The sequence below is a fragment of the Doryrhamphus excisus genome, linkage group LG9 (genome assembly GCF_037039965.1).
Source record: "Doryrhamphus excisus strain RoL-2023G ecotype Guam linkage group LG9, RoL_Dexc_Guam_v1.1, whole genome shotgun sequence".
NCBI lineage: Eukaryota > Metazoa > Chordata > Actinopteri > Syngnathiformes > Syngnathidae > Doryrhamphus > Doryrhamphus excisus.
In genome coordinates this window covers 7,833,941-7,851,291 of record NC_136365.1, presented here as the reverse complement: position 1 = coordinate 7,851,291, position 17,351 = coordinate 7,833,941, and the positions used below count along the sequence as shown (strand labels likewise).

General features: G+C 40.0%; 1 protein-coding gene across 3 annotated transcripts in view; it reads right to left on the bottom strand.

Annotated features, from left to right (window-relative positions):
* LOC131134126 (alpha-1,6-mannosylglycoprotein 6-beta-N-acetylglucosaminyltransferase B-like) overlaps positions 1 to 17,351 on the bottom strand; it is a 77,020-nt gene that overhangs the window by 44,247 nt on the left and 15,422 nt on the right. For all 3 annotated transcript variants that reach the window (XM_058079026.2, XM_058079008.2, XM_058079019.2), the window contains one exon: positions 6,489 to 6,639. In XM_058079026.2, coding sequence (XP_057935009.2) covers positions 6,489 to 6,592 — 104 coding nt within the window. In that variant the 5' untranslated portion in view covers positions 6,593 to 6,639. The remainder of the gene's footprint in view (positions 1 to 6,488; positions 6,640 to 17,351) is intronic.

The following is a 17,351-nucleotide window of genomic DNA, read 5'->3' as shown; positions in this document are numbered from 1 at the left end:
GTCTTGACTGTGTGGCCAATATGCTAACCACTCATCCACTGGCATTTCCATAAAACCGTGGAGGAGTGTCACATGTGCTGCACAAGAATTTGGTACAAATTCAGTTTTTAACAGTTAATTGTTTTTAAATTATGTTCACTAAACTGGCTGTGGGCGGCACGGCGGACGAGTGGTTAGCGTGCAGACCTCACAGCTAGGAGATCAGGGTTCAATTCCACCCTCGGCCATCTCTGTGTGGAGTTTGCATGTTCTCCCCGTGCATGCGTGGGTTTTCTCCGGGTACTCCGGTTTCCTCCCACATTCCAAAAACATGCTAGGTTAATTGGTGACTCCAAATTGTCCATAGGTATGAATGTGAGTGTGAATGGTTGTTTGTCTATATGTGCCCTGTGATTGACTGGCCACCAGTCCAGGGTGTACCCCGCCTCTCGCCCGAAGACAGCTGGGATAGGCTCCAGCACCCCTGCGACCCTTGTGAGTAAAAGCGGTAGAAAATGAATGAATGAACGAATAAACTGGCTGTAATTTTTGTACAAGGGGTTTTGTGAGCCAACGCCATAGTCATAAAACAACTGATATGGTCTGTTAAAAAAAACACCTAATTCACTATAATATTGAATTACAGCATTATTACTATAGATGAGCTCCTTGTAGGCGAAGGTCACTGAAAGATTGAACCTCGACTCACACCTCAGTGCAACCACACCTTCTCGAAATAAAAGTCCTCCACAGAGAGGGAAATGATACATAAAAGGACAAAGTGAGATAAGCCAATTAAAGCGCAAAGAGATAAGGGCGCTGAACAACAAGGCCTAGAGGGCAATAAAAATATGAAGCAGAGAAAAAAAATATGGGGTATGCTGGGGAGATAAATTGCATAAAAACATGCACGAAATGGGAGTAGAGAGCTCAAGCGGCAAAAAGCAGACCGAGAGCACCAAAGGGCACTAAAACAAAATTGTCTTCCTTTTCATTTAAAAGAGGCTAGTTGAACACAGGCCAACTGAAACAATAAATTATAGCCATCAAAGAATACAAGAAGGCTTTTTTGGTTGGTATCCCACTGCTACACGAAGCATCGCGTTGACACATTTTGTGTGAATGACTGTTTTTTTTTTTAATTTTTATTTTATTTTTTTAAACAAAATGTGCAAAACAAAAACAGATCAAGAGGAGCTAAACAAGCCAGAATGTGTTACAGAACCATCCAGAAGATCAGTGATAAAGAGAAATGGGGAAGAAATCAATGGCCAAAAAAAGGAGTCTCTCTGGAGATAGGAAATGAAAATGTCTTCTCATATTCTACTTAAAAGATGTTGTGCCCTCTCTCTCATCTAATGAGCTCTTCCTGTTAAGCCAGCAGGAAAGTCTGGGCAGCACTGCATCACTGGACGCTCTCCAGCACAAGAGGTGTATGTGATGTGGGTTCAGCATTCATTGTGGCTTCTTGGCCTTTATTAATTTTCACAAAAATACATCAAAACACTCACTGTATCATTTGTGATGATAAAAGAAGTGTTCACAGCAGATCACAGAAAAATGCAATGCTGATATTAAAATTTTTCTTATCAATCTACAGTATATAAGGAAACTAACTATTAGTATCTAACTAGTAGCTAACTTTTTAAGTATCATATGTTTTAAGGTGCTGCACGGCGGTTGAGTGGTTAGCACGCAGGCCTCACAGCTAGGAGACCCGAGTTCAATTCCACCCTCGGCCATCTCTGTGTGGAATTTGCATGTTCTCCCCGTGCATGCGTGGGTTTTCTCGGGGACTCCGATTTTCTCCCACATTCCAAAAACATGCTAGGTTAATTGGCGACTCCAAATTGTCCATAGGTATGAATATGAGTGTGAATGGTTGTTTGTCTATATGTGCCCTGTGATTGGCTGGCGACCAGTCCAGGGTGTACCCTGCCTCTCGCTGAAAACAGCTGGGATAGGCTCCAGCACTCCCCGCGACCCTCTTGAGGATAAGTGGTAGACAATGAATGAATGAATGTTTTAAGGCTGTAAAACCACACACTTTATACACCTTGCTCTCTCATTTAAACACACTCAAAGTTAAAATTTAATTATGAAGTGACTCACACATATTTCACTCCTCTGACCATGCAATGTCCTAGCGCCGTTCAGCTGTAGCGTTTTTGTATTCTTCTTAAAACATATTGCTCCCGACATAAACAAGTTGAAACAGCAATAAACGCAGACAAAAGTTGGCTTAATATCCTGTTACAGAACATGAATGAAAGCTAGCAGGGGTTAGCTTAGTTTTGCATGCAACTCAGGCTTGATGAGTACCTTTTCTCACTACCGGTTTCCTGTCCCTGCTTGGCCCTCTGGGTCCAGGTAATTACTTCAGCAAGCTCCTCTTTAGAGCGCTGTCTACTTTTAGATATAAGCCAAGAGAGGAAGAATTTGCAAGCTCATTTGGCCTCTGGCCAGCCCATGTGTGAAGAAGGTCTGCCCCTGTTGAAAAGGAAGCGTCTTTGGGCAGGCATCATTGCGGCCAAAGTGAGTAGGCATACGGATCAATACATGAGCAGAGCATATTCGTACATTTGGCAATAACACCAGGGCAGCCAAACACCAGCTACTGGTTGAGAATAGTGGTGTGAACTAGCTCGTTTTTTTGAACGGAATGAACGAGGTCACTGCCCCTAAAATACCCGTTCAGTTGCAAATGTTTTTTTTTTTTGATTGGCTGGAGAGTCAGTTCACCGTTCCTTTTGCAAGGCGTGACTATCTGTGTGCTTGCCTGTCTGTCTATGGTTGTGCCTTGCTCTGTGGGTGGGTGGCTTTAGCTGCCTGAAAGACAGAGAGATAGACAGACACTGTCGGTGACCTCGTTCACTCCATTCACAAAAAAGAACTAGTTCTTTTAACCCGTTTGTTCATGACCGACACACCTCTAGTCATCACATGTTGTTGTGCTGTTGAGTCGGAACGAACGTAAACATGAGTGAACGGACTGACTCGACATGGCTGACCGGGTCAATGCACAGGTGGAGATCACAGGCTAATGACCAATTGACCGAAATGAACGGATCTTTTTACTGAATGAACTGGAATGATCCGGTTCACTGAAATGAACGGTTTTGCCCACCAGTAGTTGATAAGGCAATTGCCCAAGACTGTAAAACCAGAAGCACCAACCTGTGTCTTCCTGGCTTGACGACAGAACGATTAAGCCTCATTATTACACAGTAAAATATCAACAGGATGCTAAGAACATTCATCACATACCCAATAAGGCTGTAGAAGACGGGTCTGGAAGCCAACTGCACAGGTGAGAATTAAATGTGGCATATTCCACAGAAATACTCTGCTTCTGTTCTGCATAGGCCTAAACCTCCTCAGTCAGATCATAACCAGTTCTGAAGTGGAAACACGATCTGTCAACACCTCTACATGGATGACATAAAGCTGTATGCCAAGAACGACCGTGACATCACACTGATTCACCTCACAACGTTATGCAAAAATGACATCGCAATGTCATTCAGACTAGATAAATGTGGGAGAATTATATCTAGACGAGGGACGATGATCACGAATGACTCGGTTGAAGTACCTGAAGGCAACATAACAGATGTACAGGACAGCTGCAACTACCTTGGAATTCCACAGGCAAATGACAACCATGAGAAGAGATCCATCGTGCATATAACACAAATTATCAGAATGAGTCAAAATATATTCACAAAGTCAGAAAAGTTGCCTCAATCCAGTGTTGTATAATAAAGCGATGACACACTAAAACATTGCATAAATTGTAACATAGTGGTAAGATTTTGCACAATATGTCAGTTTGTGCCAAAACATGGCATTGTTAGTGACTAACTTAAGTAAAAAGCCCAGATGAAGCCCAGCAAAAGAGAACAAAAGTCCAAAAGGTAAAAAAAATATTGTTCTAATCTCCAAAATACTGCGAGTCAACTTCACATCATTGTGCCTCCTTTTGTCCTCTCAATCTTTTGTCTTTGTTGTCCCTCTGTCTGCTTCCTTTCCTTGTTATATTTTCTACCCTAATGAATGGCTGCCCTATGGCGAAATTGCAGGCGGAGGCCTCAGACATCCAGTCCAATTTCCCACTACACGGCAGTGTGTCAGCACCGATGAAGCTCACACAGAGATGAGACTCCCTCCGAGTGAGAGCACATCTTTCTGTAAATGTGCGCCTTTATTTTTTGCTCTTTTTAAAATTATATGTAGTATAAGGTTGGCCGATATGTTTTATATTATGATATAGAGACTATATAGTCTTTCAATGATAACAAAATTACTTATAACCGGTATAAATGATAAACGTAAACAAGCCGAGTTGCGAACCGTGGCAGATTTTGATATTGTATAAGATGAATCCAATGCTGTCATCATGAGGAGAAGAACGTTCGTGTGGGGAAGTATTTACTCTCACTATAGATACTAAACCGCCTCCTCCCAAACTAAACAAGTTGAAATGGCAATAAACATGGGCGAAGGTTGGTGGAAGTGAATGGCGGATAGTGAATGCAAACTATCAGTGTTGGCGTAGTGTGTTTGGATGAGTATATTGTATCTTCACCGCTTTAACGTAAGGAGCGTTTTACAATGTACGATGACGACATACAGGTTCTGAGGAAAGACGGAAGGCACGTTTATTCTTGTACCCAGTTTCTCGTACCAACACCCTCAATACACAGAGGCGGTCTGTGCAAACAAGAGTCGTAAGAATATGTACATACATATGCTGTTGGAATTGCATGGGTGACTCCATCTTCCTTAATCACACGAAAAGACATTACACTTTGTGGAAAATTTTGTAGCAAAAAAGTTAGCCAGTCTGTTACCAATACATAAATAAGCTTTACAATTAAGTATTTAATTACATGGCTTAAGGTTTGTAGATTTTTTTTTTATACAAAACTCAAAAAAATTAAGGTACACTTATCGTCATGTCATTATACACCTCAAAAATATTGTCATATATGATACAGTCCTTGCCAACAAATGCTTGCAGTGTTTGCAGTGCTTGGTTTCAAGTTTTGTCTCAGGTTCAAAGCGATGAACCCATGTTTCATCTGAGTTACCAATCTGTGATGGAAGTTCTTGGGATCAACCTGGAAATGTCCATTCTTGTGACCCATCTTGCAATCGGCTAGGCCTAACTAGATAGATTTAAACTAAGATCTCAGTTTAAAGAGTGTGGGCTGAACTGGAACTGATGCCTGTGGACTTAGTTAGCTGCTGGACAGTAAGGCATCAGTCATCCAAGACCAATCGGTGAATGGCATCAGCCTGTTCATTAGTGGTTGAGGTTCATAGATGAACTGACTGGGATGATCTACTGTGCTGAGACTGGTTTTTCCACATTTGCGTAGGAGGGGAGTCTTCAGCAAGTGTCTGTCCATTTGTCCTAATGGATTTCCTTTGGGGTTAAACCTTCTTTTTTTGGTAAGATACTTATAATTGCTTGAACTTCTGTTTTGGTCCACTCCTCACCTTCGTCTGTCACCCGTGAAAAAATGAAAACAGAACTCTGTATTCGCTTTTTCAGTTTCATAAAACATGTTAGTGTTACCACAATATAACTATTTAGCCTTTCCACTGTGTGAGGCTTAGAACATTTTAAATGACCCTCGTAAGACAAGAACCTTCAGGTTGTAACCACAGACTACCTGCTGCTAATTCAAATGTATTTATCCAAGTTGAAACGAGGCATCTGGAGATGCACTATATAAGCCCAATTTAAAACAGGACTGACACCTTCAGTATTGATCTAGTATACGTGACTCTAATTACATGTCAACAGTAACCTTTTTTTCTCTACCCAAACTACCGGCAATAACTACATATTGATTCCATTAAGAGTACCTTGTGCACACTTGACAATTACAACAAAAGAGTTACACCTTTTCCACAGCCATGGTCTATGTATAACTCTGCTTCCTTGGCATTAAATAGTCCATTACTAGACATTGATTGAAGTTAACACCAAAGGCAGAGTGTATTAATTGCTCCATCCTTCCGCTCTAGTGAGGCTGAATGCTTATCCTGGATCACTTAACAAGGTTTGTGCATATGTGAGAGAGACTGGGTTTAGGGTATTTAAAATATGAAAGGAGAGTTAAATAAAATGACAGTGACAGCTGGAAATGCTGGTACATAGTGTATAAAGAGGTGACAAGTAAACCAAATAAAACAGGAAATAAAAGCTGCTTTGCACAGAGACAAGTTGATTGTTAACAGAAAGAATAAATTGTGTATGGTGCAGAGTAGGAAAAATATAGCCTTTTTCAATGTTTCCTTTTTGGAATTGTTAGATCCATGTTTTTATGTGACTGAGTAAGTCAGAAAACCAAAATTCAGGAGCTGTGGGGTTCTTCTGTAACGCATGTGACCATTTACTTCATCATCAACGCGCCTTTTAAAAGCAATAGCAAACTTTGTGATTGCCCCTTTCACAATCATTCCTACCATTCCTACAGGGGTAAAAAGTAGCCTACTTGTTGATTGCTGAGCTGAGCTCATCCAGGCGTCGCGTGTCGGCAGTCGTGGTGTTGTTGAGTTTGGCGAGACTGTCCATTCTCCTCAGAATCACCTCCAGCATGTCACTGATCTTCCTCAGCACACCACGTGACTCCACACCTCCAAGCACTGAACAGAGAGAGACAGATGCATTAAAAACCAGGCAGAGGAAGACAACATGTCTAAGTTGAATATTACCAGGCTGGCAGTTTGCTATTGCTGATCAGAGTACCTACCGATATTTTGGACATCATCACAACACAGACTAAACTAAAAAGGTCAAAGTCAATTTAAACCTCCTACTTCTTCCTATTCCTTTTTGGACACATGGATTTATGAATTAGAAGATGTATGTATTCCAATTAAACTGTCTGCAGGTTCAAAATAAAATTAAGCCTTTACCATTACCAATTAACAGAATTGAAACAAAAGAAAAAGGTATAAAAAGCAGTGTATATACACAGTATATTAGGTTGCGGTACAGGCAACCCACAGTATGGTGCAGATTTGGGCTACGGTTTCAATATGTTTTTTGTAGGAATACAGAGTGAAAATGAAGTTGCCATCCATTGGAAAATCATTTTCACATAAAAAATAATCTGATAAGATAATAATAAATTATCAGGGGTGCCCAAACTTATTCCTACCACTGTATATCTGTGGGCCAACAATGACCCCACTGCTTGACAGTGTTTCATTTTAAGTAGGTGCAAATGCAACAACACTAGTTTGAAAAGGTGATGATTTCATTTTTAGTAAAGAGGTAATACTGTAGAATATTTGCAGGGTGCAGCACTGTTTTCATCTCTACTGAAAAATGGTGCTTTTGTATTATGCACTCATCTTTGTCTGTTCACGGAGGTGAAGTGTTCAAAACCGTTGCACCTCGACATGAGGACCAGGAGGAGTGGGTCCCGGCGGGCACATGAACATGGTCATTCATACATTCATTCATTCATTCATTCATTCATTTTCTACCGCTTATCCTCACGAGGGTCGCGGGGGGCGCTGGAGCCTATCCCAGCTGTCTTCGGGCGAGAGGCAGGGTACACCCTGGACTGGTCGCCAGCCAATCACAGGGCACATATAGACAAACAACCATTCACACTCACATTCATACCTATTGACAATTTGAAGTCGCCAATTAATTGAATCTATTACACGACTGTAGAAGCAACAGAATCAATGTTGTCATAATGCTAAGAAGCTGCTCAGCCATGATTAAAGATTAATCCTGCAAGTATATACAGCCGCGTTGCTCAACCAACATTTTAAAGTGCTTGCAGAGATGAATAATGCTTCTGGATACTGACCGTGCATGGTACTTCAAATGCAGCCAGCGCCATGTTATTGCATTAATAATAAGAAATACTTCAGGTGGTTTCCTGCAACCTCTGCTGGTAATTAATCTTCTGAACTTTTGTTTCAACGTCAGTGGTACAATAAGCACAATGTTTTCTGGAGGAGACATCACAGATGACAGAATGAGCATCTTTAAAGAGCAAACCAGTTGAGATTGAACGAATATGGCCTCTTCTGGTTGCAGTCAGTAGCAAACTCAATTTGCCTTAAAACATGATTAATATAATGATTGTCCACTGATTATTAATCAATGGAATTATTTTATCATGCCTTTTTCAGGGGAATACAATATGTTATGTCCAGTCATTTCCACTGCCCACACAAAAGTAAATCAAAGTGTCTATTGTTCATGCCAGACATCCACACAATTCAGTCTAATATTCTGATATCAAAATACAGGCTGACCATAACATTCTAAACCCTTACACGATGAAGAGGCTTCCATCAAGACATGAGTTATGCAGCACCAGCCAGGAATTAATTATGTGGAGGCTCCCACTCTCTCAGTGCAACAGCAAATTTTTTCAGTCACCTGGCATCAGAGAGCACCTTTTGGAGCGTGAGAAGGGACCTTGTATGTGGTTGTGTCTGTACTGGGATAAGTGCTGTGGTCACTGGAGTTGAAAAGTGGGGTAGCGTATGAATATACAATGTTGCATTAAAAAAGGTACATAGGAGTGGATAAAAGAAAATGAAAATCTCATTAATACACACGCACATGTGCACACAAGGTCAGAGTCTCTCTAAATGATTTCATAATGCCTCAGAACAAAAAAGGTTTAGCATTTTTGCCAGACAGTGGAACATTCAAGGTTAGTGGTGGTTCCGGTATGTGTGCCTTGGATGAGAATGTCTTCACAGTAATTAACACAGCTGACTTTGCCACATACAGTAAATACTCCAATTATACCTTGGCTATTTATCTATTTATAAGATGTACCATTAATGGGAAGCAGGTGATTATTGGAAATAGGGATCGACCGATATGTTTTTTTGGGGGACGATGCCGATACCGATTTTTTTTCCATCACCCTTAGCTGATGGCCGATTTTGCTTGGGCTGATACTGCTTTTGATCCCTCAATTTACATGAAAAAATTACAATGATAACAAATATTACAGGTCTCATGTTTAAACAAATATTTATTGAAATGGAAACACTGAACACAGTAGGATTCAGCTTTCTTAAACACACATTTAAACGGCATCATCAACTTTAAAAAATAAATATTCAACCTTGTAGAAAACATTTCCGTCGTAGTTTAAATTTATCTAGCATTGATGTGATGACTGCTCCTCCGCAGTGTGTGCCCCGGCGGATGCCTGACTGTAAATCATGCAGTGGAAAAATACATCGGCGAACCCATGCACGTATCGGCCGATACCGATACAAAGAAAAAAACACATGTATCGGTCGATCCTTAATTGGAAAGGCACAACACAGCAGCAACAACGCTAATGTTGCAATACCAGTAAGCAGTTAAGTGCTCAGCCAGCATTAAGTTGAGTTCATTGCACACAACAGTATGGCAAGTGTAACATGCACCAAGAAACGTGACATACTTGAGATGCTCACCGAGTGTTGCTAAAATTACAATGACCAAACTGGATATTCCCAATGCATGTCACAGGCCCGGATAACTTGGAGTTGCATCAGTTTTTACACCCAATGCAATCCTAGGTCAAACAAATAACAAGGCGATATATTTAAAAGTTTACAGCAATGGACACGTTTTCCAATTAATCATGAAATAATAGTTTCAAAGAAAGGGGGATTTAAAATTGGCCTTGACGTCTCAATTCACATCAACTACACAAATGCATTTAATGAAATCAATCCCGTAAGGTATTCACTTTGCACAGAGAAAACATGCATTTGTACTATTAGATAAGTCATAGCAGTAAGCACACAGAACCACGCTGCTGGCAATCCATTTCATACCATGTTTGGCTTTAGCTTCCCTAACTCACATGGGCTAACACACACACATACTAACCAAAAGTGGATGTGTGCTTCTATTAAAGATAAAAAGGGAACACAGGTCATGGAAAGTGCAAACACAACTAAAGAATGACAGCGTGTTTTCAGTTCAGAGGTGTTTATTTTAAGATATGCAAAGTGGAGCCGAGAATGAAATGCTCCAAGATGCCCTAAAAATAAGATTTTGAAGGATGAAATTTTAAGTTGGTAGAAACGTAGTTGAAAGAAGTGACGGATGACTGTTATGGCACTTTGAAAAAGCACTTCCTCTGTCTCCACGTCTTTGGAAAAAAAAAATCAACTTGTCTTGAAGCGAACACTCAAACCAGTATTTGTTTGGGATGTGAGGAAGCTCGGAGCATCATCCTGTGAGTGACTTACACACACTCCTGTGTGTCACAACAGGATGCTGTTTTGATTGGCTGGAGGCACGTTTGCATATGCATGTGAAGAGAAATCAATTTGTTAAATGATGAATACTGACAGGGCCGCCTGCTCGACAGAAGTTGATGCCGCTAAATTAACTAGCAATGCTCATTTTGTCTTCCTGACTTCCAGCTGTGAAACGGAGAACGCAGCTGTATTTCTTTTGAAGCGTCCACGGGCCCACCTGTTTTTTTTGTCATTCCATTACTCACTGACAGCTCAACGATTAGTTCCGAGAAGCAGTCATCAATACCGCGTCCCACATAAGGAAAGACGCACGCTACTCGTATGTCTTTTGCTAGTGCTCCTCCACATGGAATGAAACGACACATTCCCAAGAAGAACTCATTTCTCAGCAGACAGACAGAGGCGTAATGGACCAACTACTGCTCCAATCTCCAGAACAACCCATCTCATCTCACAACACCACACCAACACACAATTACAACAAATTACATCCACTGTAATTATTAAAAGCACAGGAGCGCTTTTGTTCATTAGCTAGAGAACAGCAGGAGTAGGTGAATATTTTGTTGCTGTTATTTCTCTCAGTACAAATGCTTTGAGGCAAATGAAAATGTCACCATTAAAAAACTGCACCCAACCCAGTGAGCGGCTCATGCTGAGAGCTAATAGAAGATGTTGGTGTGTCAAACTGCCAACATACTGAGAGGATCAATGATAAACTGGCTTTCAACTGGTGATGATACAATACTCAAAAGTTATTTAAAGGAGACCTATTATGCTCATTTTTCGGCCATTTCTATTGAGTTGTGGACTCTTATAGAGCAGCTTACCAAAACACTAACTGTTTGTGTTTAGGTCATATTAACATGCATGTTTTTTGGAATATGGAAGAACATGCAAACTCCACACAGAGATGCCCGAGGGGGGCAATCGAATCCAGGTCTCCTAGCTATGTGGCCTGCACGCTAACCACTTTTCCACAGTGCAGCCCAAATGAAGACAAAAAAAACTATTGTTTTTATTTTTATCATTTTTGATATCACGGTCATCTGCTTTGAAATGTCATTTCTGGTATCATGGGATTACTACAGAAGACAAACATTTTCAACAGCATGCACACAAAAACAGCATAAAAGAAACTAAAATGAAGAAACTAAAATAAAGTTACTAAATTATTGTGGTTTTCAACCAAGCAATGCCTGTTTCCACACACACACACACAGAAAAGTAGTGTTTATTAACAGTGCACTCCTGACTGCTGGCAAGCTCCTATTTATGCACACGCATCCTCAGGAGCCATCCGCAGAAGCTTGACGGACGAGAGCCTTGACCCTCATTAGCATGCCCACCATCTACTGAGGTTGATGTCTCTAAACTTCCAGCCTCTCCACACAATTCTGCTGTCAGAAACAGAGCTGCGGGGCTTTTTTCCCATTGCTGACCACATCAGTGTACGTTAGTGCAACAGAGCGCTGGTCCACAGAAAAATCTAGTTGCATTGTGTCCAAAAAGGTGTAAAATTATTCTGTTCTTCAAACTAATGGAGGTATTTTTTTCTAGTAGTCATTGTAAGAGGGATGCTCACTCACAAGTCCCTTTCACAATGCCTGTAAAAGCGGTCTCTTTGTGTAGTTGTTCTGTATAAATGGCACCGAGAGGAATATGAGGAAGAAGTCAACCGGGCAATTTCCCAGCTCCGGAACTAGTATCAAAAATGCATCAAAAGCAGGACTGTGCATGGATGGCAAATTACACACCTCATATATGCCTGTCTTGCCATGTTGTGTCGAAGGTAATGTCGCTCTTTAAGGGCACACCAGATACAATATAATTATCTGATTTCAGGATGCTGTGTCACTGTGTGAAATTGAAAGTAAACATTTTATCCCAGTGACCTTTTAGCACAATGTACTTGCTAGTCATCTGCAAACTAAATCAGAATGACATAAGAATGTTCCTACGTGGACAAAAAACACAGGTGCAACTGTTTTGGACATGCAATGCACAAAAAGATGGTTAATAGCCACAAGCAATGATTCTATCTGCCATATTTTCTTATATCAGTTCTTCAGCAGAAGGCCTTGTGTCAATCAAATTGGAAAATGGGAGCAAGCTGAACAAGGTAGATGAAGAACAATGGAGGTTAAGACAGCAATACAGTAGGTTTAATTTAAAGGTTGTTAAGTGGCAGTTGACCCTAAACAGAATAAGAATTTTTAAATGAATGGATTTTAAATGGCCATCCATTGACATGCGAGTGAAATATTGCATTAGCTCTAAAGGCCACAGTGTCATCACATAATAGAAGCAATGTCTGAGTAAGAACACAATCTTATGAAATGGAAATTTTCATTCTTGCCTCCTTACTAGCTCCTTACCCTTCCCCGATTATGGTAACACCAAAACACTTGCCTGCCTAATAATGGTTTACACTAAGACTGAAACACTATTTGCCTGCTTACATTTGATGGCATGGATTCAATCTGTTCTTCTAATATGTTTTTCATCTTTTGTCTCCACTCCCCATCATGCTGCACCTAATAATCTTACTCCCTTTCCCATGTGTTTGTCTCTTGGAAAATAAATTAGCATCTGTCCAGGATCTGCGCTGTGATGGAAGGTTTGGCAGAATGCAAGCCCCCCCCCCATCCTCAATCGCACACTTCAGCGCTCTAGCACACATGCTCATCATGTTATTTACTTTTGAGTCACAGGTAATGAAGCAAAGGATGGATACTATAGTTGTGTGTAAGAGAAGTAACGCCATTCTCTCATGGAGGCAATGTGAGCATACTGTCTAATATCAGAGTGTGGAATTAATGTATATTTCACCTGGCTATGGTCTCAAAAAATTAATTCACCAACACAGCTTGTTTGACAGCGATCAAATGTTTAGAAGTCTATTTTGTGTTCAGTTGTGTTGCCATTGACTAATATGTAAAATTGTTTAAAGTTTAATTGTTTAATTAAACATTCAAGTGTGACCAACATGCAAAAAATGATGAAATTAAGGTTGCAAACACCTTTTATACAGTACTGTACATACCGTACAGACATATTCTTTATCATCAGTGTGAAAAATCGAGATTGCCTTGTTAACAAAGGTTAGATATAGATGCATCGCAAACAGCCTCGGACAGACCACACATATAATACAATGACAGAAATCAGTGTATGACATAAAATCACAAACCCACTGACAGCCATGTAATATATTACACTTTTACACATAACTCCAAATCATTTAAATAACCATCCCTGGTAAGTTTGTAGTGCATGGTACATACTCACACACTATGGACATGTGTAACCAATCCTATAGTAGAGTCAATTATTCATCAATTCCCTTGTGCAGAGGATGGTGTTCTTATCAAATATTAATGAGAGTGACTGTGCCAAGCATTTGTCTTGTAGTTGGGCTGTGTCCTTCTGTGTCCGTTAAGAAAAAGACAATAAATACATAATCTGTACTACCAATTATGTGTATGTTTAGTAAACTCTGAAATGCTTTCAGAGTAACAATGGCTATCCCTCCCAAATATTCCCCTTCCTCTCTCTCACTCATTTCACATCACACAATTTCAGACAGGCTACTGAGACATAATGAGTTTTAGGAGCTCTTTCTCTACTGGACTTCATAGGATTGCTAATCTGGCCATTTTCCATTTGACTTTATGTCGGAGTGCACCAAATACAATTTTCTGGTTGATCACCAAGTAGCAATCTTTAAAAACCCAGACGTGCCAATACCAATTCTGGCAGATACCAAAATGTTTAAATAACAGCTAGCACACACCATCAATGTTCCAATCTTATCGTGTTGAAAAATATACCCGTTACAACAATGCATCTTGTTTTAACTGCAAATGTAGTTCTCTCAAATATAAAAAAAAACATTTGAAAAGAAAGTGTATCAGTATTATATTTAGGACAAAAAAGCAACAAAACAGCTCTTTTGACCCATGCCTTGTTATGCTAAGCAAAGGACAACCTGCCATATCCAGTGAATAAGAATAAAATGTAAGCTATTACCACACAATTTTCTATCTGACTTCTTGAAATTACCACACACCAACTAATACTACAGTATATGTAACGTGTTGCTCATATCAAAGTTGCTATGATTACTGCAGACACATGATTGTTGGCCGCACTAGAGGGTGTGACATGATGGTGTATGTTTATTTTCTGCAGCAGATGGCAAACAATTGAAGGGGAATGGGGTGTTTGGGTGAGGGACGCCGAGGGGTTGATAGTAATTTTGACTTACTGTGCAGTGAGTGCAGTGTGCATTTGGGTTTTGGCCACACACGCATCTCCATTTAGATTGGCTTCCGAGTGTTTCCCCCTACTTTTAAATTGGGGAGATTACTCCCTTTTCCTCAGCAATCAGTTGTGACATTGTCATATAGTCTTGCAGCTGTCAAAGCATCAGCACTTCCTGACAGCATGATTGAAGTAAAAAGCACAAAAAGCATCAGCAAAGTTAACTCATCATTTATCTTAAAATCAACAGCTTGAAAATTATTTTGGAGAATGTAATGGCTTGGAATAATACAATGATATCTTATTGCCATCACTTTGGAGTCTATAACATTAATGGACCAGCCAGGATGACGATTCTCTCTTAGCCCTCGTGTCTGTGGTAGAATACACCACAGTAGCTAAGTAACTGTAGAGCAGGGGTCTCAAACATGGATGCTGTATGGTATCATGTACCCAGAAAAAATTATTACGTTTGATTAATGTTCATGTTAAAGGTTAAATAACTGTTAATAGTTATCCTCCCTATCCGTGTGGAAGTGGTAAGTTTTTGGCTATTAAGTTTAAGTCATGTCTACAGGGCTCTAATAATGCTTTGTTAATTTTAATCTGAAAAAAATAATTTGTCTACCCACCAACTATATGTGGTTTCTTAAGTTTTTATTATTTGCCGTTTTATTATTGTTATTATATGTATTTATTACTGATTGATTGATTTTCTTTATTCTTGATTTGTTTATTTATTTTTCATCTTAATTTGTGCAGAAAAATGAAGATATTTGACAACAGTGGAATGTTTTATCAGAGCTTTTATTGTAGAAAAAATCGGAACCAAAGCACTGAAAAGTTTGTATATTTTTCTGTTTTTAATAAATGCGTTTTTTTTTTTTTGGAAAACCTGATGTGGGCCAGCCTTGCCCAGACCCTAGCTCCAGTGGCCCCCAGGTAAATTGAGTTTGAGACCCCTGCTGTAGAGGGTGTCCAGGAGTTTGCCACAAACAAACATGATGGAGATCAAAAGCTTGAAGTACAGTGGCTGTCCTGGGTCAAAAAGTCTCAATCCTGGTCTGATGGACGAAGACCCACACTACTACTTTGGAGACCTAGATCCTTGCTGTATCCGTGTATGTATGTACTATGTATGTATATCATAAATGCTGACTATTGTGACTCATAAAATTGAGCACAGACTGCTATTGGCAACTAAAAGTCGGTGTGAGAAATACAGTACATGCCTAAGAAACCATGAATAAATCATGCTGTCGTCAGTGATTTGTTTTGGTAGCACCTTTAATGCCACACATTGTGTTCACTGTATCCGAAAGTGCTTTGCTGCCTATGAGGGCTCGGGTGCTATTTCAGGAAACGCTCTGAGGAGGAAGTGGAATGTCTCTCAGGGCACGTGTGTGTGTGTGTGTTTGGGGGGGTGGGGGGGGGGGGTCCTAATATGAGTTAGTGCTGCTTGCTTTGCATCTTTCACACTTCAATAGACTCCTCTTTGATTTCAGCTGCTTGCTGCTGCATTAAGATTTTGATTCTCATTATTTTTATCTCTTCATCTTTCTTTCTCCCTGTTATTTTTTCCATCTACCTCTTCCATCTACGGTTTAAGGGCTGCAAAGTCTGCATTACTTGTTAAACGGTACAGGCCGTCATGAATCATTGCTGATAATTAATCCAAAGCACTGATTCATTTTATGCAGACATTGAGCTCTATGAATGACCTAATCTGTTTAAAATCATTTTATTTTGATACCACATCAAGGTTTCAATTTAAAAACTCTTTACAATGCAAATTTTTTATTTAAGTGTGTTTATTGGGACATTTTTGCAGAGCTGCTGGAAATGTGAATTTATACATAGACATAGACATTATTGTCATTGCACAATAACACAGCAGTGAAATTGCCAACGAAATGTTGTTGCCTGGCTCCCGTGTCATAATAAATAATAATATGGGGAATAAATAGATTACATCAAATATAAACAGTGTAAACAGTAATTTGTACAAATAATTTTAATAAATAACAATAAATCTGGTTGATTCCCAAGTGGTCATTGTACCATTTTACCCAGTAGACACTTGGGCGGAAGAACAGGTGGGAAGTATAGTAATCTATATCCGGGAAAATAACGATCTAAATGCAGAGATGATGAGCTGGTGACATGTAAGACGATGTAGGGAAGGATATTTCAACAGCAGATTACAACGTACAAGTCACCTTCTCGGATCCCATAACCATAATGCCATATTAATGTGCTGTGGAGAAACTTCTCATTCACGGCTAATGGCACTTAAGTCAGAACAATGGCTCTTACAACTTTGAAATTGGGTCAGCTCTCTCATGAATATGTATTGGTGTTAAGACTTGGCTAAAGAAGTGCAAAGCTGTAAGAGACAGTTAAGAAGCTGGTTGACGCCGATATGTCCTCTAAAACAGGGATTCTCAAACTAGGGAGCGGGTACCCCAAGAGACATTATCATAGCTTGGGGGGAGTCATAGGTTGCTTCTCCAGGTCTTCCATTTATCTGGATGTAGATTTTGCACTTAATGCTCCGAGTGCTTGGTGTCTTTCCCTGCTTCCTCATCCATGTAAACGTTTGTACCTTTCTTTCCCTATTTCAGCTGTGGAGTTTTGAATTCCCTGTGAGTGAACTTAAGCCCTACATTACGAGATCAGATGGACTTATGGAAACCATACTGCAAGGAAATGCTTAAGGAAAGAGGATGAGGTCAGTGAACATCAAGAATGGAGTGAGATGATGGTGGGCAAGTTAGTTAGTCATGTTGGCCACACAGTCAAGAGATTGGGAAGACCTGGGTTTTAATCGCCGTTCTGTG